This window comes from Ovis canadensis, chromosome 12 (assembly GCF_042477335.2).
Source record: "Ovis canadensis isolate MfBH-ARS-UI-01 breed Bighorn chromosome 12, ARS-UI_OviCan_v2, whole genome shotgun sequence".
Taxonomy (NCBI): domain Eukaryota; kingdom Metazoa; phylum Chordata; class Mammalia; order Artiodactyla; family Bovidae; genus Ovis; species Ovis canadensis.
In genome coordinates, this window is record NC_091256.1 from 36,692,541 (window position 1) to 36,719,302 (window position 26,762).

The window sequence follows — 26,762 nt, forward strand, 5'->3', positions numbered from 1 at the left end:
TGCTCTCTTCTGTTCACATCCTGCGCGGACTCCACCCAGAGCAACCGAGCGAGGGGCGGGTGGGACTCACCCAGCCTAGCAAATAACAGTCCTAGAAACCGAAACGGATTCGAGGTGAATTGGGAAAACAAGGCTCCCCAGAAAGAGGGGTGAAGGAGCGCGAGAGGGGACCCTTCTTTCGGCTGATGAGACCTCCGGTCTCTATGCTTCCCGGGGGCACCCCCTCCCCTCAATCGCCACCCGTTCCCTCCTGTCCTACACGGGGGAGGAGGAAGGCACTGTACACAGAGCAAGGCCACTCATCCCTGGAACGTGGGCGGAGAACACAGAAGTATTCCTAAGAGATTCTAAAAGAGAAACTGAGGGGCGGCAACGTGAGAGAGGAGGAGAGGGGAAAAGGAAACTGCGGAGCGGGAGACCCGGGAGACGGTGGCCAGGAACTCAGTAGTAGCCTGAATGGGCTGGCGCCCCGGGAAAGAAGGGCTACCTGTTGCACTGGAACTGGCCCGGCGGAGGGCGAAAAGCCCCAGAGAGCGGACCGTTGTCTCCGGAGCCAGTGAGATCTCAGCCCCAGTGCCTGCGGGGCCCCACCCTGAGAAGCCTTGGCTACAGATACAGTGATGAGAGACACCGACAGAAAGAAGGGGGGAGGCGGCCGACTGGAGCCGGTCTGGCCCGCTCCCGCGGTTAGTCACTCACATCTGATACTCGTCTATCGCCTCCACCAGCTGGCCCCAAGAGTCGAAGTCGGCGCCTCTCCTAAAACTGGCGCCCCAGCGCTGCAGCAGACTTCGGGTCACCTCCGACATGGCCGGTCCCCACCCCGTCCCCTCCCGCCCCTACCCCCAGGAAAGGCCGGGCTCTAGGGCGCCATCCTCCCCGGGCCTGGCCCCGACATTAACAGGGCCAGGAGGAACCGCTACGGCCACCGCCGCCACCCGCCAAGGAGCCGCCCAAGCCCATTTGCCGCCACAGCCAAACTTTGCGGCTCTGAAGCGGCCGCCCCGCCGAAGCTCCGCCCCCGAGGCCCCGCCCCGGGTTAGGTTGAGGCCGCCCCGCTCCCCCAGTTGGCTGCCATTGCTACTGAGGAATTCTTCCTCGGCTTAGGAGGCTCGGCCAGCCCTGCTCTTTGTCTCTAGAGAAGACCACAGCTCACGAGGAAAGACTATGGAGCAATATCTTTAAAGGGGTTGAGGAACGAAGTGTTTTTAAGGGGGCTGCGACAACGCGGCAGGCTCCACTACCGAGGCGGCGCACACCGCCGAGCCTCGGTAGTTGTCATGGCCGCCATGGGCACGTGACCGCGGCTCGCGCAGGCTTGGTTCCGTCGCTCTAGTTCGGTAGTCCCGGCTTGCCGACTGCCTTCCTTTCTCGTTTGAGGAGTCGGACCTTGCCTTTCTTCCCTCAGGAGGACTACTGTACAGACTCCGAGGAATCTGGTAAGTATGTTAGGAGGCTGGGCCTGTCGTTTCCCCACAGTGCCAAGCAATAAATCAAGCCTTTTTACACAGGTTCCATAGACTCCCGGATAAGTGGTCTACAAAAGTCTCCTCCTAGTGCCTTCAAACAAATGAGAGAAAGAAAATCCACGTTAGCCCCACGAATCAATGGTAGTAACAAGCTAGGTTCGCTGAATCCCCTTGCCCGCGTCTCCACTAGCAGTCGGAATGTCTCGTAAACTATACGTAGGGGTTTAGGCACCTCTGTCCGCCTCTCCCAGTTGGGTAGTATCGGCTTTCCACAAAAATGTCTGTTCAGGAGGGGCTCGCTAGGATATGCGCCTGCGCAAGGTCACGGCATTCAACTGGACTGGGCACCGGAGGAAGAGGCTGGGTGGTAAACAGGAAGTGGACCTTCGGTACTCTGGTGGCGGTAGGTGACTCGGGGACCCAGGGTCTCCAGAGTGGGGGACCATTGTCGGTAATCAGACTTTTCTAGTGGCAGCCGGTTTCGGCGGCAGGCTCGATCAGACTGTTGTGCTGCGTGGCTTTAAAGACACCCTTCCTTGCATCTGCAGGTGGGTGTGTCGTCTTTCTACCCCACCCTTCGAATTCTTGAAAACCGGACTGCGAGTCTCTCCCGGGATAGATCGGGCAAGGGCAGAAGACACAGTATTTACCCTCTTCGTTCCTAGAGTAAAAGTGTACGGAACTTAAAACATTTGCAGCCACTAAGTGGGAGGGCGCGCTAAAATAGTATTTGTGAAAAATTTAAACTCACAATCAAGTGTATTGTGTGCCATAATTTCTAGGAGGCTTGGTTTATATGTACAGAGATGCTGTATTAGTTTACATACGTTATAAAGGAGGTTTAAATGGATGATGTTTAGAAGGTTATATATTTTTGAAGCCCTTGTTAATTGGGTTGAGTCATAAGTGAACTTACTCAATTTTTCACTGGGTACACAATGCACTTTCTCTTCCTTAAATATCTGCTGCTCTCCAAAGGCGGTTTTGCCATGAGTAACTAAATATAGTAAGGGAGATGCCTAAAGTAGGTATTTTTTACATTGAGCAGCCCACGCTTTTTTCCCAATAAGAAAAATTAATTGACAACATTGTATAATGCTTTCAAATTAATTAAATCTCACCGAATTTCTACTTCTGGGATCTAATTGCCATATTTAAGTCTTCAGCTTTGCCTTCCTGTATTATCTTCACTATTCGAACAAGGACTTTTAAGCAAGTGGGACACACTTTTTTTTTTTTTTTTACCGGAAAGGTGTGAAACTTAATTTTTTTTAAGTTGGAATTTCATTTAGGTAGTTTTTTAAATGTCTTGGTTTTTAAGAATCGATATACTTTTAAAATTTATTGACGTATAGTTGATTCACAATGTTGTGTTAATTTCTTCTGTACAGCAAAGTGACTCAGTTATACATACACATATTCTTTTTCATTACAGTTTATCACAGGATATTGAACATAGTTCCCTGTGCTGTACAATAAAATCTTGTTGTTTATCCATCCTGTATACTAGTTTAGGCTTCCCTGGTGTCTCAGTGGTAAATAATCCTCCTGCCAGTGCAGGAATCGCAGAAGACATGGTTTCGATCCATGGATCCAGAAGATCTTCTTGGAGGAAATGGCACCCCACTCCAGTGTTCTTGCCTGCAAAATCCCATGGACAGAGGAACCTGGTGGGCTACAGTCCATAGGGCCACAGAGTTGGACACAGCTGAGCAACTGAGCACGCACACATGCATACATTGATTCTTATTTGCTATTCTGTCAAAAATATATTTATTATAGAACACATGCTATACCCAGTTAGTTGGCCTCAGCAGTATCACATGGGAAATACAGTTAATTTAAGGCCTATTTCTTCCAAGTAACGTTGGCAGTCTAAATAGGGGTCGCCATTTGAACCTGTTTTGGAATTACATTTTCCTGGTCCTATGCCTGTTATATTTTCAGCTGTCCAACCAAAGTCCAGTGCTCTGCTACTCAAAAGTGTAGACTGGGAACCAGCAGCATCAACTTCTGAGGTCTACCCCAGACTGTTGAATCAGAACCTGCATTTTTAACAAGAACTCCCACCCCTTGGCGCAAGGTGATTTCTATACACAGTAGAGTTTAATCATTACGGCTCCAGCATGTTTAACGTTGCAGTTACTGTGAGCATATTTCCAAATACTTTTTTTTATACGCCTTACCTAAATAAACATAGGCTGCTATAAATGGACAATTGAAACAAGGTTGACTGTGGCAGTGAAGTATTTTATATACATATGTCTGTTTTATATATTTTTATATGAAAGTATCCTATGGTAATTTAAAATTTTTACTTAAAAATATTTTAGTACTATTTACATTGCTTATTAAATGTTTTAGTTTTAGTTTTTATACATTTCTTTTTTGTCAGTAGGAAACATCTGGAGAAAATGACACATTGGTTTCATAGGAACCCATTAAAAGCCACAGCTCCTGTCTCTTTTAACTACTATGGTGTAGTCACTGGCCCTGGTGCTTCAAAAATTTGCAGGTAAGTGTTAGCCAATCTCCACAAATACTGATTGAGCCACTCTTAGGTACAGGGTCCTTTTATAGGGCCATGAATAGTGCAGAAGTATGTAACACGCTGTCCCTAACCTTAGACTCCTTGTTGTTTAGTCTTGAAGTCCTGTCTGACAACTTACAAATGATGTGTGGAGAGTTAAGTCATAGATTATTTAAGCTGGGTCCTAAGTTTTAGATCAGTGAGTGAGTCCTGAAGAGGCTAAAGCAGTTACAATTAAAGCGTTAAGATGTATGTTACAGCAGTACAAGAGACTCCACAAAGTCATATTTGGATATTGTTGGATATTGACCGGATAGTAAATTAATTGAGTTCTGAGCAGGGAGAGAGTTCCCTTTGACCTGAAATAGCCTTCAGGTTGTTCAGTAGGAGAGAGGACTTGAACTGAGATTTAAATGAATTGTATGTCTTAGATCGGGGTTGCCAGACTGTGTCCTTTAGATTGGCCCACAGCTTGTTTTTATAAATAAAATTTTATTAATTAGAACACAGCTGCCACCCCCCTCCCCATTTACAGATTGTCTTTGGGTGCCTTCCCTCTTTACAATAAGGTTGAGTATTCCCAAGTGAGACTTTATGGCCCACAAGATCTAGAGTATTTATCTTCAGGCCATTTACGGAAAGAGTTTACTGATCCCTGACTTAGATAGTAAGAAGGGAGAGGAGAAAGTCATTTCTGTTAGGAAAACCTTTGTTCTAGGGAATGTGAATAGAGCAGTTTCGCTGAGAGATAGATACAAGAGATACAGAGAGATACAAGAGATATAACAAAAGAGATAGGTATAAGAGAGATTTTGAAGGCGATGTCAACTTGCCAGATTGACTGATTTGCTCTGAAAAGCTGAAAAGAATTCAGTCTATGAGATTCAGAACCTAGATGATCAAGACATTGGTGGTACCATTAAAGGAAAATTAAAAGAATTGCTGCTTTTGGTGGAAAGAATCAGAGCAGAAGGTAGGAAAACTGACGTATTGATCTAGATCAGGAGTTAGCAAACTTTTTCTGTAAAGGGTTAAATACTGTATACATTTGTATATATTTTAGGCTTTGCAAGCTATACACAGTCACAATTGAATTATTCTTTTTTATTTTACAGAAATAAGCTGTGGGGCATATAAAAACAAGTTATAAGTTGTAGTTTGCCAAGCCCTAATCTTAGACTCCTAGACTGTTGTTGTTGTTTAGTTGCTAAGTTGTGTCCTACTTTTTGTAAGCCTATGGACTCCAATAGGCCAGGCTCCTTTGTCCTCCACCATCTGGTGGAGTTTGCTCATGTCCATTGTGTGGGTAATGCTATCTAACCATCTCATCCTCTACTGCCTTCTTCTCTTTTTTGCCCTCAATCTTTCCCAGCATCAGGGTGTTTTCCAGTGAGTCAGCTCTTCTCATCAGGTGGCCCAAGTGTTGGAGGTTCAGCTTCAGCATCAGTCCTTCCAATGAATATTCAGGGTTGATTTCCTTTAGGATTAACTTGTTTGATCTCCTTGAGCTCAAGGGACTCTCACGAGTCTTCTCCGGCAGCACAGCGCAAAAGCATCAGTTCTTTGGTTCTCAGCCTTCTTTATGGTCCAACTCTCACATCTGTACATGACTACTGAAAAAACCATAGCTTTGTCTATATGGACCTGCTAGACATTGGTCCCAGCTTAACTGTTTCATCTGTGGCATTGGGCAGGTCTCTTAACTCCTTTGGGTCTAATTACTCATCTATAAAGTTAATAACCTAAATTAGATACTTCTAAGGTACACTTTTCTCAAATTTTGTCATTTTAAGATGAATTTAACTTTACACAAGTTGGTTTTCAGGTAATGACTGAATGCCTACTTGTAAATAGCTGGCCAAATATTTGAGCCTAGAGTAGGCCTTAAGGATTCAAATTGTTTTCGTAGTCCGGAATGACTCCCTCCCAGCCTTTAATTAAATAAGCCAACAATGGCAGATTCATAAGGTAGCCCATCCCATTTTTGGTCAGCTGCATATAGTTGTTGGTATATACTTCCTTGAATCAGCCTCCTTAGAGTTAGTACCAATACATAAACACTCCATCTGGACCATACAGGATTAAGTTTGTGCTCCCTTCTAAATATTACTGCTATGTTACAGTTGTTCTGAATCTTAAAAGTATTTGAAATGTTAGCGTTATTTCACTCAAGAAAGAATTTTGAATATGTGCTCTATTCCAGGCACTTACTAAGTTCTGGATATACAGTCCCTCCTCTTGCTGCTTACAGTTTAGTCTTTCTTTAGTTATTCACACACGATTGTCTTCAGTCCTTCTCTATGTAGTATGATTTCTGGATCCCTCACTAAGCAAGCTGCCTTCTGAAATCAGGTGGAGAACTAAAACAGGACCAAGTTAGAGCCATTGATGTAGATCTAGGATTAGACGTAAAGCCGTCCTCGTAGATGAGACCTCAGAAGAAAGAAGAGCAGGGAGCCAAAGACTGAACGTTGTTGGAGGTGGCAATACAAAGGGGACATGGAAGAAAATAGAGGGGTAACTTGTAGAGATAAGAGGAGAATTGGAAATTTTAGTGCTATTGGAATCAAGGGAGAAAAGAATTTTGGAAAGAAACAATAAGTGTCTGCCACATTTATTGCTGCAGAGAATCAAAGGAGCCAGGAGATGAGGGATCATTTTTAAAATAACTAGTGGTCTCATTTTTTTTGCATATTTATGTGTGTTGTATTATAGAATGCAATTTTAAAATATGATTTTGTACTTATGTCAAATGTCAAACTTTGAAATTTTAAGAGGATATTAAAATGTCAAACTGAAATTTTAAGAGCATATTAAAATGTCAAACTGAAATTTTAAGAGGATATTAAAATTATACACAAAAGTTAAATTTTAAATTTTCAAAAAACTATTATTGTGAGCTGGTCAGATTAATGTACTCATTCTTAATTCCTTCCTCCCATCTTAAATGCTTGTGTTAGTTTGATTATTTTAAATTAAAACTTGGAGTGCATTTTTTTATTACATAATTGCATTCATGATTTACCCCTTTAATTGGACTGAACTTATTTTAGTATAATTTCTAAAACAATCATTACTAGAAATTTCACTTATCTCCATTGTTAGTCCTAATTAAATTCATTCCTGTATCTGTAGAAAGGTCTTAGAGGAGGGTTGTGTACCTGTGTTGAAGCTTTTACAGTTGAAACTTTTTAGCCATATTTACATAGATTCATTGTAATACAGCTTACTTTACTATCTGTTTCTGCATAAGTGACCTGAGATCATCCAGAGCACGACTGCTTGAATTGTTCACTGATTTGAGCTGTAATCCAGAAATGATGAAAAATGCAGCAGATTCGTATTTTTCGCTTTTACAAGGTTAGTTGATTCAAATGAACTTAAGTTTTTAAAAAATCAGGTATGGAGAAGTCCAAATCTAAGTAGTCTTCTAGGCTATATCCTTTGGTATGCTTGAGTTTCAGAAATGTGAAAATGTAAAGGTGGTACGTGGTCTTTCTAACATTTTGAAGATTAAATGTGTGTATATTTCATATCATGTTACCTTAGGAGAAGGGGAGAGGGGTTGGGCGTTTCTTTCAGGTACCTGAAAAAATCATCTGAATAATGTTCTAAGGAGAACACTCATTGTTTCTTGTAAAATTTAAAATGTTGTCTTCCTTTTTATAGGTTTCATTAATTCATTGGATGAATCTACCCAAGAAAGCAAGTTACGATACATTCAAAATTTCAAGTGGACTGACACATTACAGGGACAGGTTCCAAGGTGAGCCGCACCAACAGTACTAAATTGAAACCATTTTTGTAACTATTTAGATAGTGGTTTAACTCATAGCTTGGGTATTACAGAAACAAAATATAAACCTGGTCAGCATTTTCCTTTCTCAGGAAATTAGTGAAAAAATGTTGACCTAAACTTCTAATACAGTCTATTAAGTAAAAGCAAAATTTGTTTCTCCTGGACCACATCTGTTTTTGAGATAATCAATGTTAAATGTTAACTAGAATTGTGAAGCCTTGCTTTTTTTGTTTTTAACACCAAAAATATTTTGTACTGGGGCATAGCCAGTTAACAGTGTTAATGGTAGTAACAATGGTAATGATAGTTTCAGATGAATAGCAGAGTGACCCAGCCATGTATCCATTCTCCCTCAAACCCCCTCTCCAGAGTTCCATGTGCTGTATAGTAGGTCTTTGTTGGTTATCCATTTTAACAGCCTTGACTTTTAATAATACACAAAGAATGGTTTGAGAATTTGAAATCTGCATTCCCAAAATTGGCCTTTGCTTCCATTCAAGCAGAGCTGAGTTTTGCTTTCTCCTTCCTTTTCTTTTCTGATGGAGAGTTCAGAGGTCTTCGGTCACTCTCCCCCTTTTTTTCTCCCTCATTCCACCCCAGCTCCATACTTTTTAGACTCACAGTACTATGTTTATTTTTCTGTAATTTCAGTGTTTCTGCTGTTTTTAAAAACTTCCCCTCAAAACTTTATCAGTCACCTGAGACTAGTTAGATTGTAACAGGAAGCTGATTATAATCATGCTGAATTTTTAACTACCTTTTTTTAAAAAACACCATTGGGTTCTGGGTTTTTTTTCCGAAAAACTTTTGTTTTGTATTGGGGTATAGCCATTAACAATGTGATAGTTTCAGGTGAACAGTAAAGGGACTCAGCCATACATATACGTGTATCCAGTCTTTCCCCAAACTCACCATTGGGTTCTTTAAATTGTCGCATATCTGTGTCTCGATGTGCTTTAGAGTTACCATTTTTTTAAATCAGAAGGGAAGAAAATGGGGTTGCTGAACAGCCAGGGCAGGCATCACAGTGGAGGGGGTGTGGAATTTGGATTCATACACATGGAGATGCAACCGCAGAGCTTCTGTTATGTGAATATTTGCTTCCTCAGCTATATGTTGGGGTTATAGGTATAGGGCTTCTGTGAGCAGCAAAATAGGAAATCTTACGTTAAGGGACTAATGTAATGTCAGACATTGAATAGACATTCAGTAAATGTTAGTTTCCTTTGTTCCTTTGGAATATTATGTGTGGAATTCATAAACTGGATAGGAAGTTAGGGACCATGAATCCCTTCCAAATTTTAACATTTTGGGATACCAAGGTTTTCTGAGTAAGTTCTCATTTTCTATTTTTATTTATGTACCCCTTTGTACTTCGTCTACACTTGAAGGAATATTTATCTTAAAAACTTTTCTTTAAAAGAATCAAAGCTCTATCATTAAATTACAAAACTTTGGCAGATTCTAAAGTGTTTCCCATTGGATAAATTTGACACTTTTTCCTATTGTGCTAAATTTTTATTCCTTTTAACAACATTTCTCAGCATAGTTTTATGAGACGGTGAAGAATTAATTATATGATAAAGGTCTTAAGTTATAATGTTGATGATTCAGTACATCTGAGATTTTTAAGTTATTTTATCCTTGATTGCTGCTTATTCAATGGAAAGTGTGCTGTGAGTGTATCTGATCTGAAAAATATCAAGTAAGTGGAGTGTTCAGGAGCAAGGTAGATTGAAAGAAACAAGGGGTGGGCAAGAGAGAGCTCTTCATGAGGCTTTTATATAAATTAACAAAACTATTCTATTACTAAAGATAAAGTCACACATTTGATATGCCTCCTAGGTCACCATTGCTGGAATTACTACATGTAGTTACAAGACCTAATTCATTGGAAAGCTCTCAGTCCTGAAAAATATAAGCTCTTAAACTTTGCATTAAATTTGTTTTGGCATGAGAAACGTTTAAGGCATTTGTTCATAACTGTCATATTTTGATGTTATAACATATTAAACAGGATCACTTTTAAGTCATTTTTGAATTATATGTTTTGTAATGAATCTTTTTTTTTAATCTAAAAAGTTTCCATGTCTCTGTTCATTTTAAGACGGAGACAACAATTAAATAAAACGTACAAAGCAGAGTCACAATTCTAGTTTCTTCCCTTTGAATAATTTTTCTGTATCTTTAGTATTATGTGTGTATATAAGGGTATTACTTCTGGTTATATAAGGGTATTCTGGTTTTTTACTTAATCATTTGAGAGAAATACAGTAATGTATGAACAATTTTCAGGATCTTAACAGTAGGGAACAAAAATATTATCTTCTTTGTTTTATAAGCTTTTTACCATCTTTGTGTTGTGTTTAGTGATAGAATCTGAAGGAAACAAGATATAAAATATGCTTATCTTTAAGACCTTTTTTTGGGTAATATATTGATTGACTTAGCATTCACAATCTTCTGCAGGTTCACATCTTGGCTTTTAGTTCTCTTGTTCCTCGACTTCTCTTTATAAATTGGCAACTTCAATCAAGCTAGTTAGGTCACTGGTATCAGAAAAATCTTAATCCTTTCTTGTGCTTTAACAGTGTCATTCCTTCATCTGGGATGTCTTTGTGCTTCCCTTCTAGCCATCTTTCAAGGCACAGTTCAAATTCTGTTTATACCAATAAGCCTTCAGTCATTCTAGCCTATAATCTTTCCTCTGAAATCTGTTTTCTTAAAATATGGTAGTTGCTCCAGAAGCATCAGGATACTTGTTAAAAATGCAGATTCTGCACACTTCCTGGACTTTTTTTTGTAAGATAAGTTCCAGAAATCTGTGTTTTTAAAGCTATTCAGTGTACAGTAACCTGTGGGAACCACTGTTCTCATGTTTACTGTTAGGAAGTACATACTGGACCTTCATGTTGTCATTTCTTGAATTTTTATTTTTAATAGAGGATAATTGCTTTACAGTGTTGTCATGCTTTCTGATGTACAACACTGTGAATCCCCCATAAATATACATATACCCCTTCCCTCTTGAGCTTCTCTCTCACCACCCCCATCCCCATAGTCATTTATTGCTAATTATATGTGTGCTTGTGTCTTATCTCCCCACCAGTATTAAATACAAGGACTCTCTTCGTTTTTTCAGTGGGTATTTAGTGCTATGATTTTGGGTAAGATTTATAGCAGGCTTCATATAGAGATGTCTTAATCGTGGACAGTACTTAATGATCATGTTTATAATTCTAGTGCCCAGCAGGATGCTGTTTTTGAATTAATTTCCATGGGATTTAATGTTGCTTTATGGTATACCAAATATGCTTCAAGACTGGCTGGAAAAGAGAAGTAAGTTAAAAGGAGAGGGTTATATGCATATGTACTATTTTTTAAATATTTCAAGCCTCATGGTTAAAAAAGCCTACTGATTAAAGTACCACTTCTGATAAATGTAAGGTTACCTCATAATGTTGGCATTTTTAAGTACCAGAATCACAGAGCCTACTGTAAAAAGCAAAAACAGTCTTAATAATCTTGTCATGGGGATGGTCTTTCTAACTAAAACCTCAAACTGTGAAAAGAGAAAGGTTGACTATTTGACTACATAAAAGTACCATAAACAAAGTTTAAAACAAATGACAGATTGGGCCTAAGAAATTGTGGTACATCTGACAGATTGTTTTTATAATCTATGCTGTTACAAATCAACAGAGAAAAGACCAACAAATCAATTGAAAATAAGCAAAGGACATAAACAGGCAATTCACCAAAAAAGACAAAGGCTTATAAGTATGTGAAAGGTGTTTTGAAGGATTAAGGGATTGTGAAATAAAATGAGATACAATTTTTAGAATAGTACAGGTGAATGTTATCAATAGGAAACTGGCAACTACCAACTGTGATACAGCTGAACGTGGGAATAATAATATGCAGCCATTTAAAAATGGGGTTGAATTGTATGTGCTGATGTAAAATAGTGTCTGAAGTAATTTAGGTGATTAAAACGAGTAGAGTGAATACTGTGTATGTATGTGTTTTTCAAGTATGTGCATGCTTTACATGTATATTGATTTATGCTTGTTTATGTATGAAAGTTATTGGGAAGGAAAAGGAAGAAGCCTTTGTCCAGACCCCTAGACAGGAACTCTTTTTCACTTGTCATCTCTTCTTTTTGGATATTTTTCATGTGCATTTGTTAGTTTTCTAAGTGTTAAGTCAGATTTTTTAAAAGGAAGAAAACATAGTAAAAAACACAAATGATTGACTTTTGCAGTTTTATGAGAATGTATTAGTTGTGGGTTTTAATACCAGAAGCAGGATTCATCCTGTAGCTAATGTCACCTCTCTCCTTCAGCATAACAGAGGATGAAGCAAAAGAAGTCCATCGAAGCTTAAAAATTGCAGCTGGGATTTTTAAACATTTAAAGGTAACAATAATAGAATATATTCTTAATACTTTAATTGTTGAAATAATTTTTATTTCCTTCTTGGGGTGAAGGAATTATTTAATCATGTAAGAAGAACTAGTATGTGTTGTTTTCCTTACGTTAAGTACCTTGTTGACGAGTGCACCCAAGTAACAGAATATTGTCTCCACTTCAGAAAATCATCCATGACTTTTACAATTAGATGACGCAGGTGGTACTTCACTGCTTGTTTTTCTGTCTCTTCTGAAAAGATAGGAGAAAGCAAAACACAAAAATTGATAGTTCTCAGCATTTCTCCTTGCTGTCTGCCTCACTTGCCAGGAGTGTTCATGATTCTGCAAAATGGAATTTTCTGAGTATATTCTCTGTATTAGAGTGAAAATGCTAGCAGGTCAGTCAGTTATACGCTAATTATATTAAATTTCTTGGAGATGTGATGGGAATAAGGGAAAAGACTAAAATGTTTTCCAACCAGAATTACCCCCACTTCATTCTAATTAAACTAATATTTACTGAAGCCTCCTGGAAGCCAGTGTTGCACTTTCTCATGATGAGATAGATTTATGGTGATGGAAAGAGCTGTGATCCTGAGTCTGCTACAGAATTGAGCTTCTTTGTATCTACTAGTGGTAATGTGAATAAATAGTTCTGGTTCTCATGCAAAAGGGAACTAGGTTACCATGTCAGTGAAACATTTTCTAAATTGAGAATATGACTTGCATATCTAAGCAATTTATTATGACCCAGATTTTGCTCTTGAATTTATCTTTACAAAAGTTTATAAATAAAACTTTAAAATTTCAGTGTACGGGAACTTTTATTCTCTGTAAGCTTCATATTGCTCCTTTATACACAATTTTTATTTGTACCCTAAATTTCTGATAAATCCCCAACTCAGGTGTCTCATAACTTCCATTTTCTTTTTCTCTAACAACTGAGTTAAAATTTGGCTTCTTTGTTGTTTTTTGTTTTTGTTTTTCTCCCTCAGGAAAGTCATATCCCAAAGCTCATTACACCCGCAGAGAAGGGGCGGGATTTAGAGGCACGACTCATAGAAGCTTACATCATCCAGTGTCAGGCTGAGGCTCAGGAAGGTATCCTAAATATTGTAAGATTTTTGTTGCTGTTGTTGTTGAAGAATTAGCGTTTCACTCTTCCTTTTTAAAAATAAGTTAGCTGGAATTAAGTTTCAGAATTTGGAAAATTTATACTGAGGAATGACTTTTACTTTTAGCATTTGCGTCCATTTTTCATTAGCAGGAAAGGACTTACAGTTTAATGACTGTTAAGAGGAGTCTGATTTTTTGCATTTCTGGCAGCATAAAATTAACTCTGCAACTCATCTTTGCATCACCAGCTTTTTTTTCTCTTCCACTGTTTGGCTTACCTTGAAATCTTCACTTTTGAATGGCAGGAAATAAAGAGTTATGTGAAAATAATGAGACTTCATAGGCTTTTGTTCTTTATTTCAAACTCTAGTGCCCTGAAAGTATTTGTTTCCTCTTACATCATGCGATTTTGTAATAGTGGTTTTCTGTGAGTACTAAGTAGCTAGTGATTTACGTAAGGAAATGATACCAGAACCAACAAACTCAGTGTTTGGTTTGTTTACATTTGTATTTTCTGTAGCTTACTTTTCATGTTAAAACTTTTAACGAAAAACTTACATGGATTAAAATCCTGATAGATAGGAGACTGTCTTTTGCTTTTATAATTGAACTTAAGGTGAATGCAAGTGAACTTAATCCTACAATACACTTCATTGTGTTTTGGTTATAGTAACAATTGCTCGAGCAATTGAGCTGAAACATGCTCCTGGACTAATTGCTGCTCTGGCATATGAAACAGCCAATTTCTATCAGAAAGCTGGTAAGTTTACAGTTCTGTTTTTTAGTCTTTAGGTTTTCAGAGTAAGCTGTTGGCTTAGTAGGCAACAAGCAAAATCAAAGGACTTTCAGATTGTTTGATCATTTGCAAAGCTGGAATAATATGTACATTATTTTATTATTTTATTACTCTTTTTTAAAAGAAAAGAATTACAGATGTTCACAGTTGATAGGCTCCATACTGTCTACTGAAAAGGACGGTGCTGTCCTTCTTAACCAGTTATGTCTAATAATTAAACAATTGTTTTTCTTTTGAAGTGTTTTTGATCTTTATAACAACTTTATATTACTGTCCTTATTTAGACAGGAAACTGAAATCCAGAGAATTAGCATAACTAATTTGTAATTTAACAGCTTGCAGGTATGAGGCTGGGACTAGTGCTCAGGTCTTCTCAATCTGGTTTCCTTTTCAGTCACTTACTTAAGAAACATGCATATGTTCCTGTTTATGGGATGGTTACCCTTTTAGTTGCTGAGTGTACCAATTCGCAGCCTAGGGAAGAAGAAAAACATGTAACCACATTATTATAGCATGAAAAAAGTGTTGTCACAGGGGTGAAATAAAAACCTAAAGGATTTGGGTATGCTAGAGAAAGCTTTCTAAAGGAAGTTGGTGGTTTAGCCTGATTTTGAAATAGAAATTCTAGGTTTGCTTGAATGCTTTAGCTTATGGAAAGATTAGAAAATTCTGTAGTACGTACAGAGATAAGAAAGAACTTAGTGCATTCTGGAACCTTTAGACAGATGCTCTTAGCTGAAACAGAATGAGTGGTGGGGAGCAAAGGGTAGGAAAGTATGCATGTGTGAGATTGCAGATTGATTCGTAAGCCTATCTAAGAAGTTTGGCCTTTGTTCAGTAGCTGTCTGGGACTCCTTAAAAAATAAAACTGATAAACACCTTAAAAGAAGTAAAAGTGACTTAATTGGGTTTGAATTTAAGAGCCCTATCATTGCAAGCTGAAAAATGGGCCTGCTAGTGAAGTAGTAGTAAGGCTGACCATAATCACTTCTTCCTAAGTACTATGGACGAAATAATGAAAGCTTTGACAAAGACAGGAGAGGAAGAAATAGATTTGAGAGGTGTTGGGCAGGAGATATGATCATGCGTATTTTATACATGATGCAGCGGTGGGGTGGTAAATAAGGGTTAGGAGAGTATCCTTGTTTCTGACTTGGATGTCTAGAGTACTCTTTGTATTGCTGTTTATATAAAATATTTAAAGAGATACTCTGATAGTATTCGTATTTCTCTTGAAGTTCTCAGTCATTTCTATTTTTATCATTATCTCCAACTTAAATTACATGAATCATCAAATCAAAGAGGTGCCCTGGTATTTAACCTGTCTTATTGTATAGTGAAAGGATAGTTACGGGAAAATGAATCACTGTAAATAAAGCAAAGTTTTTAAAATGTAAATGCTTGAGTTTCAGGTGTGAATGGCATTCTGCTTTTAGCATCTGAACACATGAACTAAAAGTCTTCTAGTGAATCAGGGTAAAATTATATTTTGCTTTTTAAAATGTAACCTTAGATCATGCTTTATCCAGTTTGGAGCCTGCATACTCTGCTAAATGGAGAAAATATCTTCACTTGAAAATGTGTTTCTACACAGCTTATGTAAGTATTTTTCGCCCAAAACAATGTGAGTTACTGTCTCTTGAGCCCCTTGAGTGCCAATTCTGTGATTTGTCCAGGCTCTTCGTTAGCATTTTGTAAATAATGGACAGCTCTCAGTAAATGTTCCCTGACAGTCAGTGCAACCATTGTGGAGTAAAGTGGGTGGAAGGAGATGATGTAGAGCTGGGTTATAGCAGTGGAATTGCTGTTTGATTCAAACCCATTTAAGCTGCAACCTTCTGCAGACTTCATAAGACTTCTCTATAATTTTGTCCTGTTCATTGGGAAAGGTATTTACTAATTCTAATCTTAAGACTTAACCATACAATATATCAACCTGGGTTGGTGAAGAATCATTAATAAAATTTCTTATAGCTTATAATCTGCTTTTAGACACACTGCGTAACACCATGTGCAGTCCCAGATTTGATGTAGATATTTGAAGAGTAAATAGCCTACTCTAGTCTGGCAACTTTTTCTTAAAACCTGGTTAGTCCTTAATCTCAAAGTCCTCCTTCCTTCTCCCCTCTGCATTAGCTTAGTAATTTCCCTCCTTTATTCACTCTGCCCTGGTTTTATTTTTGTATACCAACAGAGATGGGGGTTAGCTTATTCAAGGAAAGAAGGGATTGCATTGATTCTTCCAACAGTGGACAAAAGCATTTCTTTATCTGATGCATATAGAAAACAGTGACAGTGGAAAGCATCATTTGAGAAGAGAATGAATAAAAATTTGTGTTATTTTTTTTTTAAATCAGGCTTATTGTTATCATGGTCAGACTTTGTTGGCTAGTGATAAATGTGGTGAAGCAATCAGGTCGCTCCAAGAAGCAGAAAAATGTAAGTATCCCACCAGAATATTAACTCCCCTTTTAAAAACTAATGTTTTATCAGAAAGAGGAATAGGCAGTTAAAAGAGATTTTGGCTGAGATCATGAAAGGGAATGAGATTAAGTGAAGTATTGAAGAAAATAAAGAAGTGCTTCAAAAACCTCAAACTTCTAGAACATATCTACCTACCGCTTAACACTATTGTTGGTACTGCTCTTACACTAGGTAAAGAGCATCTCTGATGAATAGCGTTTTTAGTATAAATAATTGATTATAATAGTTGATTATGTAATTGATTATAATTTAGTATAATAATTGATTATAATCAAATAACTTTATATCCTTTCACATTCAGTTTATGCAAAGGCAGAAGCATTATGCAAAGAATATGGAGAAACCAAAGGACCTGGACCAACAGTCAAACCTTCGGGACACTTGTTCTTTAGGAAACTTGGAAATCTTGTGAAGAACACTCTAGAAAAATGTCAGCGAGAAAATGGATTTATGTGAGTACAACTCAATATATGATTTTAGTAATATTGATAATGGTATAGTGTATACAGCCAGCCCTCTGTAGTCTGTGGGTTCCACATCTGTGAGTCCACCAACCACTGATGGGAAGTATTCAGGGGAAAACAATTCTAGAGAGTCCTCAAAAGCAAAACTGCAATTTGCTGCAGGCCAGCCACTATTTACATAGTGTTTACCTGAGTTCAATCCCTGGGTTGGGAAGATCCCCTGGAGAAAAGAAAGGGTACCCACTCCAGTATTCTGGCCTAGAGAATTCCATATAGTCCTTGGGGTCACAAAGAGTCGGACATGACTGAGTGACTTTCACTTTACGTTCTAATAGATATTTTAGAATGTAATACCTAGTAAGGATCTCAGCCTAGAGATGATTTGAAGTTTACAGGAGGAAGTGTAGGTTATATGCAAATACTACTTCAGTGCATGTAAGGAACCTGAGCATCTGTGGATTTCAGTGATGAGGATCCTGGAACCAATCCACCAAAGATACCAAGGGACAACTATATTTATAATGTTTAAATAGTAATATTGTTTTAATAATACCACAGTTTGTTATCCCTATTCCTATATGTTTCATATCAAGTTGCATTTAAGTTGAGCATTAATTTTCCATTTAAATTGTTGATAGAATTCACTTATGTTGAAACTAACTTTATTCTGCTTCTGATAATGACCCATAAAAGCAGATTTTAAAATACACATGAATTGTTAACTTCAGCCCACTTCTGCCATCCTTTCTCTTACCTTTGTTTCTCTGCCATCCCTTCTCCATCTGTTAAGCACATATTAATACTTATCTTCTGTTGACATATTCATCTCCTTCTAGTTTTGGTCATGTGTAAAGAAGGGAAATCAGTTTTCCATCAGTCCTGTCTAGTTTTGTCAAGCAGTTTTCCATTATTAAATCAGCGCTGTTGAAGCTGTAGAAGAGCACCTGTGTAAGCTGGTAGAATTAATTTTGTCCCTGCTTTTGTCTCTTGGGTTCTTCCCTTTATATTCTAGTTCTGGTCATGCTGTGCTCTTTCACTTCCTTGAACATGCCCAGTGTTCATCACCTCAGAAACATCCCTGACCCCCCAAAAATGGGTTAATTGCCCCTCTTTTGTGTTTTCACAGCACGCTACATCCCTCATAGCTTCAGTTACATTGCTCTGTAGTTGACAGGGTTTCTTGACTTTGTCACCTACTCATCTGTAAGCTATGTGAGGCAAGAAATTCTTTTCTATGTTAATCTATGTTAAATTGTCATTTTCTTGCATAGGCTTTTGGACACAGGTAGACACTCAAATAGTTAAAAAATGAATGAATGAATTGCTGTTTATATTTTTTTTGCAGTTACTTTCAGAAAGTTCCAACAGAAGCCCCACAACTGGAACTCAAAGCAAATTATGGTCTCGTAGAACCTGTACCTTTCGAATTTCCTCCTCCAAGTGTGCACTGGACACCAGAAACATTGGCTGCTTTTGATCTCACCAAAAGACCCAAGGATGACAGTGTATGAGATGGATTGTTTCCATTCATTCACAGAATTTTCAGAGAATTCAGACTTCACAGTTTGATGTTGTTCTCTAAATAGATAACGTTTGTCTAAATGTTACGTTAGCTAATTACAGTGCTTTGTGTAAAATCTACTGTAGAACTCTGAGATAAACCTCTAGGCCTCAGTTGTCTTCTGATTTCTTATATAGTTGATGGATATGTTTTCAACACATTATCTTGCCATTTTACAGTTTGTCAGAGCCTCTTTTAGGAGGAGTGTGGGAAGACAAGTCTTAAAAGGATGTCTCATCCAATGTTTATAGTGCTATCGCAGTGTTGGTTTTGATTTAGCATAGTGCATGCTATTTGAGGATTTGACCTAATTTCATCATTCTGTGAAATCATCCAGGGGCAAAGTAGGACTTCTTTTATTCATTTATATCTTTAAGTATATCTTAGTGTGCTAAATAAAATGGTAGATTAAGTGGAAGTTTTGAGGTTTGGCTACCAAAAGACAAGAGGTCTGTGAAGAAAAGGGATAGGAATTACTTTGCAGACATAGCCCCTTCCTTGAAATTTTTTTTTTAATTTTTTAAAAATTGTATGACTGTTTTTGACTGCACTGGGTCTTTGTTGGGGTCCACAGACTTCTCTGGTTGTGGTACACAGGGTCAGTAATTGCAGTATGTGGGCTTAGTTGCCCTGAGGCCTGTGGAATCTTAGTTCTTTGACCAGGGATTGAACCTATGTCCTCCTGCGTTGGAAGGCAGATTCTTAACCACTGAACCACCAGGGAAGTTCCTGGTTTTGTTTTTTATATATAGTTTTCTACCCATACTAAAACCATTATTCCTAAAAATAGCAATTTTTGCATCCTGTTCAGCCTTTTAAAATAGTCCTGAGAGGTAGCCTGTTAGTATCACAAGTTATCTTTGAACTTAAGGGTTCCATGTTCACAGATCGGTCACTCAGTTTCCCCCTCCTCAGGAAGACTAAGGATACCATTAGCTTGATTTTTGCCTGCCCATCCAGGTTTGCATCTTCAGTGAAAATGTTGCTTTCTGTTTTGTCTTTAGTTGAATTGGTTGGTACGTAGCTTCTGGCACAGCTTTGGTAGTCTCAGTGATACATTTTAATATATCCCCTTTATATTAGTGTGAAATAGAATAGACCTAGTGTTTGTTTGCCAGATCTTAGTTTATATACTTACACTGTATTTTTCTTTCTTCCTAGGCTAAACCCAAACCAGAAGAAGTGGTGAAACCTGTGAAAGAACCAGATATCAAACCTCAAAAAGACACTGGGTGCTACATCTCCTAAAATACATTGATCCAGTGTGCACTTTGAATTTCTCTACCAGTGGATAGGATAAACCGTGGAACTTCATGTATCTTGGCAATGACTTCTCTAAAGCCTATAGATTAATTTAGTACATTCAGAGGGAATCTTCCTTTAGTTTATTCTTGATTTCTGACACGGTAGAGATGTTTTCTACTTTGTTTCCAAACTCCTTTTGAATCAGGACAACCTGTGGACAATTTTTGTTGCACCTATAAAGGGCATATTTGGGGACTGGGTTTTTTCTCCGAACATCTGGGTAGTAGTCAGTTTCAGGTTAAACACTATAGGCCAGAATCATGTGGTTTCAGGTGTTTTTCTATCTTCACAAAGAAAATTTTATTTTCCTTCCTCTTATTTGATACCAGAAGAATGACAAGAATCAGTTTTTAACAGATAGTTTTTTCCCCTCTCCATTATGTCAGCTGGTAGCACAGACTTGTTATATTCCGTGTCAGTTATCTTTTCTGGTGGGGAAAAATATTACTTTCAGTTAAGGATCAAAAAATCTTCATACCAAATCACTTACACATGTTGGAGTGTATAACTTACTCATTACGTTTATAGGTATATTAAGACCATCCAAAAACTTAACTCCTCTGCTGGTAGCCCTGCACTTCATTTCAGCCTCAATAAACAAACCTACAATATTTTTTAAAGTAGTTTTTGTAATGGATTTTTTTTTACCTAGGGGACAGAACTTTGTAACAGCTCTTAGTGTTTCTATGTGAGAAGACAGTGAAATGTTTTTGTAGAAGTCATATATTGCATGATGAAAAGAAGGAACTTGAAAACTAAACAAAATAGGTTGTCCTGAATTATACTTGGTAAATCTCTACTTCTTTGTTGCAGAAGTTAGAGTAATGCCTTTGTTAACCTGATTTCAGTGTAAGTGGTTTTTATATAGTTTTCTAATAACACTTAACCTTATCAGAATTGTAATGCTTTAGGTCAAAGGCCATAGCAAAAACTTAGCCAACAGATATGGTATATCTTAAAAACAGCTTGTAATGTTTGAAATAGTTTAGTATATACACAATTCTGGGAAATAGTGGATATTTAATACTTTAACAAGAATCGCCCTTGTAGATTTATCTTCCTTTGAGTTTCCTAGGGTGTTAGCTAATTTTTCTATTATAAATGACAGGTTGGTTCAAATAATAGAAATAGTAGTATATGTTAAGAGCTTACTCCATGCTAGGCACTGTGCTGAGCACTTACACAGATAAACCTTTGAATCTACACAGCAATTCTGTGAGAAACAAGTAAAATCTGCACAAAGTATTGAGATAGGAATAAACATACATTAGGAAGAAGGCAGTGGCACCCCACTCCAGTACTCTTGCCTGGAAAGTCCCATGGACGGAGGAGCCTGGTAGGCTACAGTCCATGGGGTCGCTTAGAGTCGGACACGACTGAGCGACTTCACTTTCACTTTTCACTTTCATGCATTGGAGAAGGAAATGGCAACCCACTCCAGTGTTCTTGCCTGGAGAATCCCAGGGACGGGGGAGCCTGGTGGGCTGCCGTCTATGGGGTCACACAGAGTCAGACACAACTGAAGCGACTTAGCAGCGGCAGGAAGAGTAAATATATTATGCCTATCTGAATCAGTATTGTGTTCAAATAAATGATTATTCAAATCATAGTTTATATTCTTGGGGGAAAAAAGCTATATAGAATCAGGGTGTTTTTTTTAACATATGCAAATGCTAATTACTCCTGGCTGTATTACACTTAATATTTGAAGCTGCAGTTTCCAGAATAAGTGAAGTAATAACTGGGCAGACATTTAGTTTTATTTTGTTGTTTATAGAAAAAGACACTTTAATTTCACTGTATTTTCTGTGCTTTTCTGCCATTTACTGATAAAACTTTGAACAGTACTTGATTCCGGCTTATTACTCTTGGCCTAAGATCTATTTATTTTAGGAACAAGTGCTTATTTAGCCTAGTTACTAAATTTTCACATTGACATTTCTATGGGTCCTGGTATTATATGTGGAATGAAAACATGTAATAAATGCACAGGGCTTCTGTAAAATGCAGTAAATACTGGTATTAACATTTAATCAATGGGCAATTTCAACATAAGCAGATAGTAAATATTCCATTGACTCAGCAAACGTGACACTTTGTGACTAAACTATCCCATTTTATATATTTATGTATATATATATACTGTCCTTTGAAAGTGGTGTTGGAAATTTGGGGAAGTTAACAGATGTAACGAAGTTGCATGAACATCTTAGAGAGATGTATCTATTTGTGTTAACTGTTGCATACTTAGTTTAAACCAGATCATGACAGCTAACATCCTGCTAAAGGTGTTAATACACTGAATTATCTTTTTATTTATGAAAATAAAAGTGATTTTACTTACAATTTCATTGGAATTTTTTGTTTTTCAATAAATATTTTTCATGTTTATTAAGCTGGTAACAAGGTTCATACAATGTAAAATCATAATTCTTTAAAGTTATATTTTAAAATGACAGATGCATTTGTATCTGTTGCTTTATGCTACATGAATTCATTAAAATATTCAATCCTCCTTGACCTCTTCAGTTTCTTCTTTGGCTTACTGGTACTTACCTTTTAATTTCAAAGTAAGGTTTCAAATCAGCCTGCATATAGTCTTTTTCTTTTTTAATATTTATTTATTTGGTTGCAAAAGACCCTGATGCTGGGAGGGATTGGGAGCAGGAGGAGAAGGGGACGACAGAGGATGAGATGGCTGGTTGGCATCACCAACTCGACGGACATGAGTTGGGTAGACTCCGGGAGTTGGTGATGGACAGGTAGGCCTAGCGTGCTGCAATTCATGGGGTCTCAGAGTCAGACACGACTGAGCGACTGAACTGAACTGAACTGGGTCTTAGTTGAGGCATTCAGGATCCTTGATCTTCATTGTGGCATGAGATATCTTTAGTTGCAGCATGTAAACTCAGTTGGGGCCTGTGAAGTCTAGTTCCATGACCGAGGATCGAACCCAGGCCCCCTGCATTTGGAGTGTGGAGTCTTAGCCACCAGACCACCAGGGAAGTCTCCAGCCTACATGTGTCTCATTCACAGTATTAGCCAGCATGCTGCAGTCTTGTGTACTGTGGTGAACTAAGCTAGGGACTTTATCACTATACAATATTCTGCAGAGAACTTTGGGAGTTTTGAGGTGGCATTTAAAGTACTATATAAATGTACTCAAAATCATTCAGAAGTATTGCCTTCTAGAGTAATCATGGTATAGAAAATAAGGCATTTTTAATCTCAGTATGTACGTAAAAATAAACGTCATTTGGTTTACTTGAATTTTGTATCTAAAGACTCAGTTACTTGATTAGAATTTACATTTTTGTTTTAAGAAAAGCTTTTTGTAGTAAACTATAGAGATTAAAATAGTTAATCTGGAGGGAGAGCCTACTGTGAACCATAGAAGAAAAACCAACATTGGGCTGTGCTTATCCAAAAGGCTAGAGCTATCACGCAATTCAACGTATCTGATGCCTGTGATGCGCTTGAGGTGAGTCTCAGAGAAAATGTTGGATTACCCACTGGCTTGATACTGTCTACAGCATCTCTGGTCCTTTGCCTCAAGCTATTCCTCAGCTTTCTGGGGCTGGCTGGGCAGGGCCTCAGGCGGCTGGAGCTCCCAGGCTGCTCACCTCCAGAATTTTGGACGAATTTCCTAGATCATCTGCTAGGATGTAAGAAAAGTTGACAAATACCCCAACAGGACGGGTAAAATACCCCAATAGCACAGGTATATTAGTAACGTCACTTACCCATGGTGTTTGGGTGCATGTACAGCATCTAGTACTGAGAATAAAGATTAACGGAAAAGTCCTGCTAGGTGATCTGTCAGCATTTCTCAAAGAGGAGCGGTGGTTTGTTTCTACTGTTCCTTTATTCATATTTCCTCAGAATTCCTCAGTCTGCCTGCCTGGGGTGAGTCACTGATTGGAGAGGGCCCATGTCCTCGGGTGAAATGGCATAGAGAAGCTGGGAGTGAATACTGCCCTCTGCCCTCTGAAGTGGGGCTTCAACTGTCCTGTCCTTTCAAGGCTTGCTCTCCCAACCCCCTCGGAAAAAGAAGGGAGCTGGGGTCACCGCAGGCCCCTATAAACAGGGCTGATAAACTCTCGGTGGTTACCCAATGCCAATTCTCTTCTGCATTAATTTGAAAAAAATTTTTTTTTGATTAATGAAAACTGAAAGAACTCTAGGAAATTTAAGGTGTTATACCTTCCCAAAGTTAAATGCCAAGATGTAGAAGTATTGTGCTATTTTGTTGCTACAGCTGAGCATGCTGTGTTTCTGTGAAGGAGTTAATTGAAATGTAATGAGTGTGTAAGTGTAATGAAAAATAAGGTAGCCATTTCAACATCAGGAACTAATTATAAAGCTGCTCTTATTTTTCCAATCTCATGTAGAACCCTCCCCCACCCACTAAAGTGAACTGACTGTATGATTCACGTATTAAACAAATACTGAGCTCCGCCTGTGTCAGGTACTGTAGGGGCAGGAGATAAAGCGGGGAGCACACAGGTGAAACCCCTTCCACCCTGGCTGGAAGGTCAGGCAGAGAAGGAAGGGGAGAGGGAGACAGAAACGAGGTTAGTGAAGTACAGATGGTGTTAAATGTTGATAAGTAATGAGACAAAACAGAATGAGGTAAGCTGTGGGGTGGGGGTGGTGAAGGAAGTGGGCGGGTGCTATGGAATTCAGATAGGAACTCTGTCAGCCGACCTTTGAGTCAAAGATCTGAAGGAAGTGAGGCAACAAAGTCTCAGAGAAGAGAGACTCTTCCAGAGAACAGCTCGCGCCAGGTCCCCGCGGGCGACAGAGGCTGGGTGGTCAGGGAATGGCAGTAAGAGGGCAACAGCCGGGAGGAGGCAGGCCAACGGAGGGAAAGTAGAGCAAAATGGGGCCAGAAAAGTACTGGGGCCAAATCCACATCTCTGTAGGCCGCTGTAAGGACTTTGGCTTTCACTCTTGGTGAGCCAGGAACCCATTGGAGAGTTGGAGAAGTGACACGGTATGATTTTGTATTTAACACTGTTTTTGAGTATAGAGAGTAGGAAGCCAGTTAGGAGGCACTGCAGTAATCCAGGTGAGAGAGGATGGCTTAAACTGGGGTTGATGGTGTTAGTCCAGAGAATTTCCTGATGGATTTAAGGTGAGGTGTGATTATAGGAGAAGAATCAGAATGCCTCCGATGTTTTAGGTCTGAGGATCTGGAAGAATAGACTTGCCATTTATTGAAATGGGAAGAATGCCAGAGGAGAAGACGGGAGTGTGTGAGTGGGGGCTGAGAGGAGGGGGCTGGTTTCAGGAAGGAAAAGGGTGCACTGGAAGTATGAGCAGATTTAGACAGGAGGATCGAGGTGTCTGTTAGACCTCCAAGAAGAGATGGCAAGTAGACAGTGGGATCTATACATCTGAGATTTAGGGAGATATAAACGTTGGATATAAATGTGTGTGTAGATAGTATTTAAAGCCTTAGGGCCAAATGAGGAATAGATAAAAATCAGATTGAGTCTAGTGGCTGAGCCCTGGGGTACATCAATATTGAAAGATCAGGAATCCCAAGAAAGTAAAGTAAGTTAAGTTGCTCAGTCGTGTCCGACTCTTTGAGACCCCATGGACTGTAGCCTACCAGGTTCCTCCCTCCATGGGATTCTCCAGGCAAGAGTACTGGAGTGGGTTGCCATTTCCTTCTCCAGGGGATCTTCTCAACCCAGAGATCGAACCCGGGTCTCCTGCATTCCAGGCAGACGCTTTAACCTCTGAGGGTTAATTACACGATACTCTTGGGAGCAGTCCTTGATAAACTAGATTTTTTTTAAAGAAAGAACTAGAGGTTATCATAAGAATTAAAGTATGTTGTAGGAAATATTTGACCCTCCAAAATATCACTTCTCAGGTGGTGCAGTGGTAAAGAATATCACTTCTCAGGTGGTGCAGTGTACGCCTGCCAATGAAAATACACAGATTCTAACCCTGGGTTGGGAAGATCCCCTGGAGAAGGAAATGGTAACCCACTCCAGCATTCTTGCCTGAGAAATCCCATGGACAGAGGAGCCTGGTGGGCTAAGTACAGTCCATGAGGTTGCAAAGAGTTGCAAACACAACTTAGTGACTAGCAGCAGTATCACTTACAAAACATCTGAGTCTAGGTACTTGGTGTGAAGTTGGTGGTGCTCCCAAGATTTTGGTAAATAAAAAACAAGTAGATTCCACACTTCAATATTGAGCCCCCTCTATATGACAGACACAGTGGTTACAAAGATGAATTTTGCATAGCATATTCTGAAATGTCCATTAGGTGGCAGAAAACTTCACTAAATAGACTATAAACTAGCCCTCTCTCTCCCTCCCTCATTCTCTTTCACCAACACCATGGCCTTTGAACACTCTGATTTTAAAGATGAATATGTCTATTTCACACATAACAGTATTTTGAAGAACAGAAACTGCAATTTTCTTCAGAAAGCCAACAGATACCATTTATCACATCCAACTCTTTGCAAACCCACGGACTGCAGCATGCCAGGCTCCCGTGTCCTTCACTATCTCCCAGAGTTTGCTCAGATTCGTGTTCATTGAGTTGATGATGCTATCCAACCATCTCATCCTTTGTTGTCCCCTTCTCCTCCTGCCCTCAATCTTTCCCAGCATGAGTCAGCTCTTCACATCAGGTGGCCAAAGTATTGCAGCTTCAGCTTCACCATCTGTTCTTTCAGGGTTGATTTCCTTTAGCATTGACTGATTTGATCTTCTCGCTGTCCAGGGGACTCTCAAGAGTCTTCTTCAGCACCACAGTTCTAAAGCATCAATTCTATGGCCCTCAGCCTTCTTTATGGTCC

General features: G+C 38.9%; 2 protein-coding genes across 24 annotated transcripts in view; one reads left to right on the top strand and one right to left on the bottom strand.

The window, feature by feature from the left end:
* AIDA (axin interactor, dorsalization associated) overlaps positions 1-1,292 on the bottom strand; it is a 49,098-nt gene extending 47,806 nt beyond the window's left edge. The window contains exon 1 of one of the 2 annotated variants that reach the window (XM_069545414.1): positions 700-1,292. In XM_069545414.1, coding sequence (XP_069401515.1) covers positions 700-809 — 110 coding nt within the window. In that variant the 5' untranslated portion in view covers positions 810-1,292. The remainder of the gene's footprint in view (positions 1-699) is intronic. The other variant, XM_069545413.1, reaches the window with a different exon arrangement.
* On the top strand, positions 16-22,450 carry BROX (BRO1 domain and CAAX motif containing). 22 transcript variants are annotated; one of them, XR_011247652.1, is made up of 15 exons: positions 1,020-1,439; positions 3,417-3,552; positions 3,868-3,984; positions 7,253-7,359; positions 7,669-7,765; positions 11,042-11,137; positions 12,144-12,216; positions 13,205-13,310; positions 13,996-14,085; positions 15,635-15,720; positions 16,479-16,560; positions 16,907-17,057; positions 18,415-18,574; positions 19,792-21,271; positions 21,411-22,450. XR_011247652.1 is itself a non-coding variant. In XM_069545410.1 (14 exons), exons 3-14 carry the CDS (start codon positions 3,884-3,886, stop codon positions 19,876-19,878), a joined length of 1,236 nt encoding a protein of 411 aa, XP_069401511.1. In that variant the 5' UTR covers positions 16-1,439; positions 3,417-3,552; positions 3,865-3,883; the 3' UTR covers positions 19,879-22,450. The 22 variants fall into 22 exon arrangements, 14 of the variants coding, with proteins under 14 accessions (XP_069401511.1, XP_069401502.1, XP_069401508.1 ...); XR_011247651.1 differs by lacking the exon at positions 1,020-1,439 and adding an exon at positions 1,753-1,872; XR_011247650.1 differs by lacking the exon at positions 1,020-1,439 and adding an exon at positions 1,797-2,017.
* Positions 22,451-26,762: the final 4,312 nt, after the last annotated feature.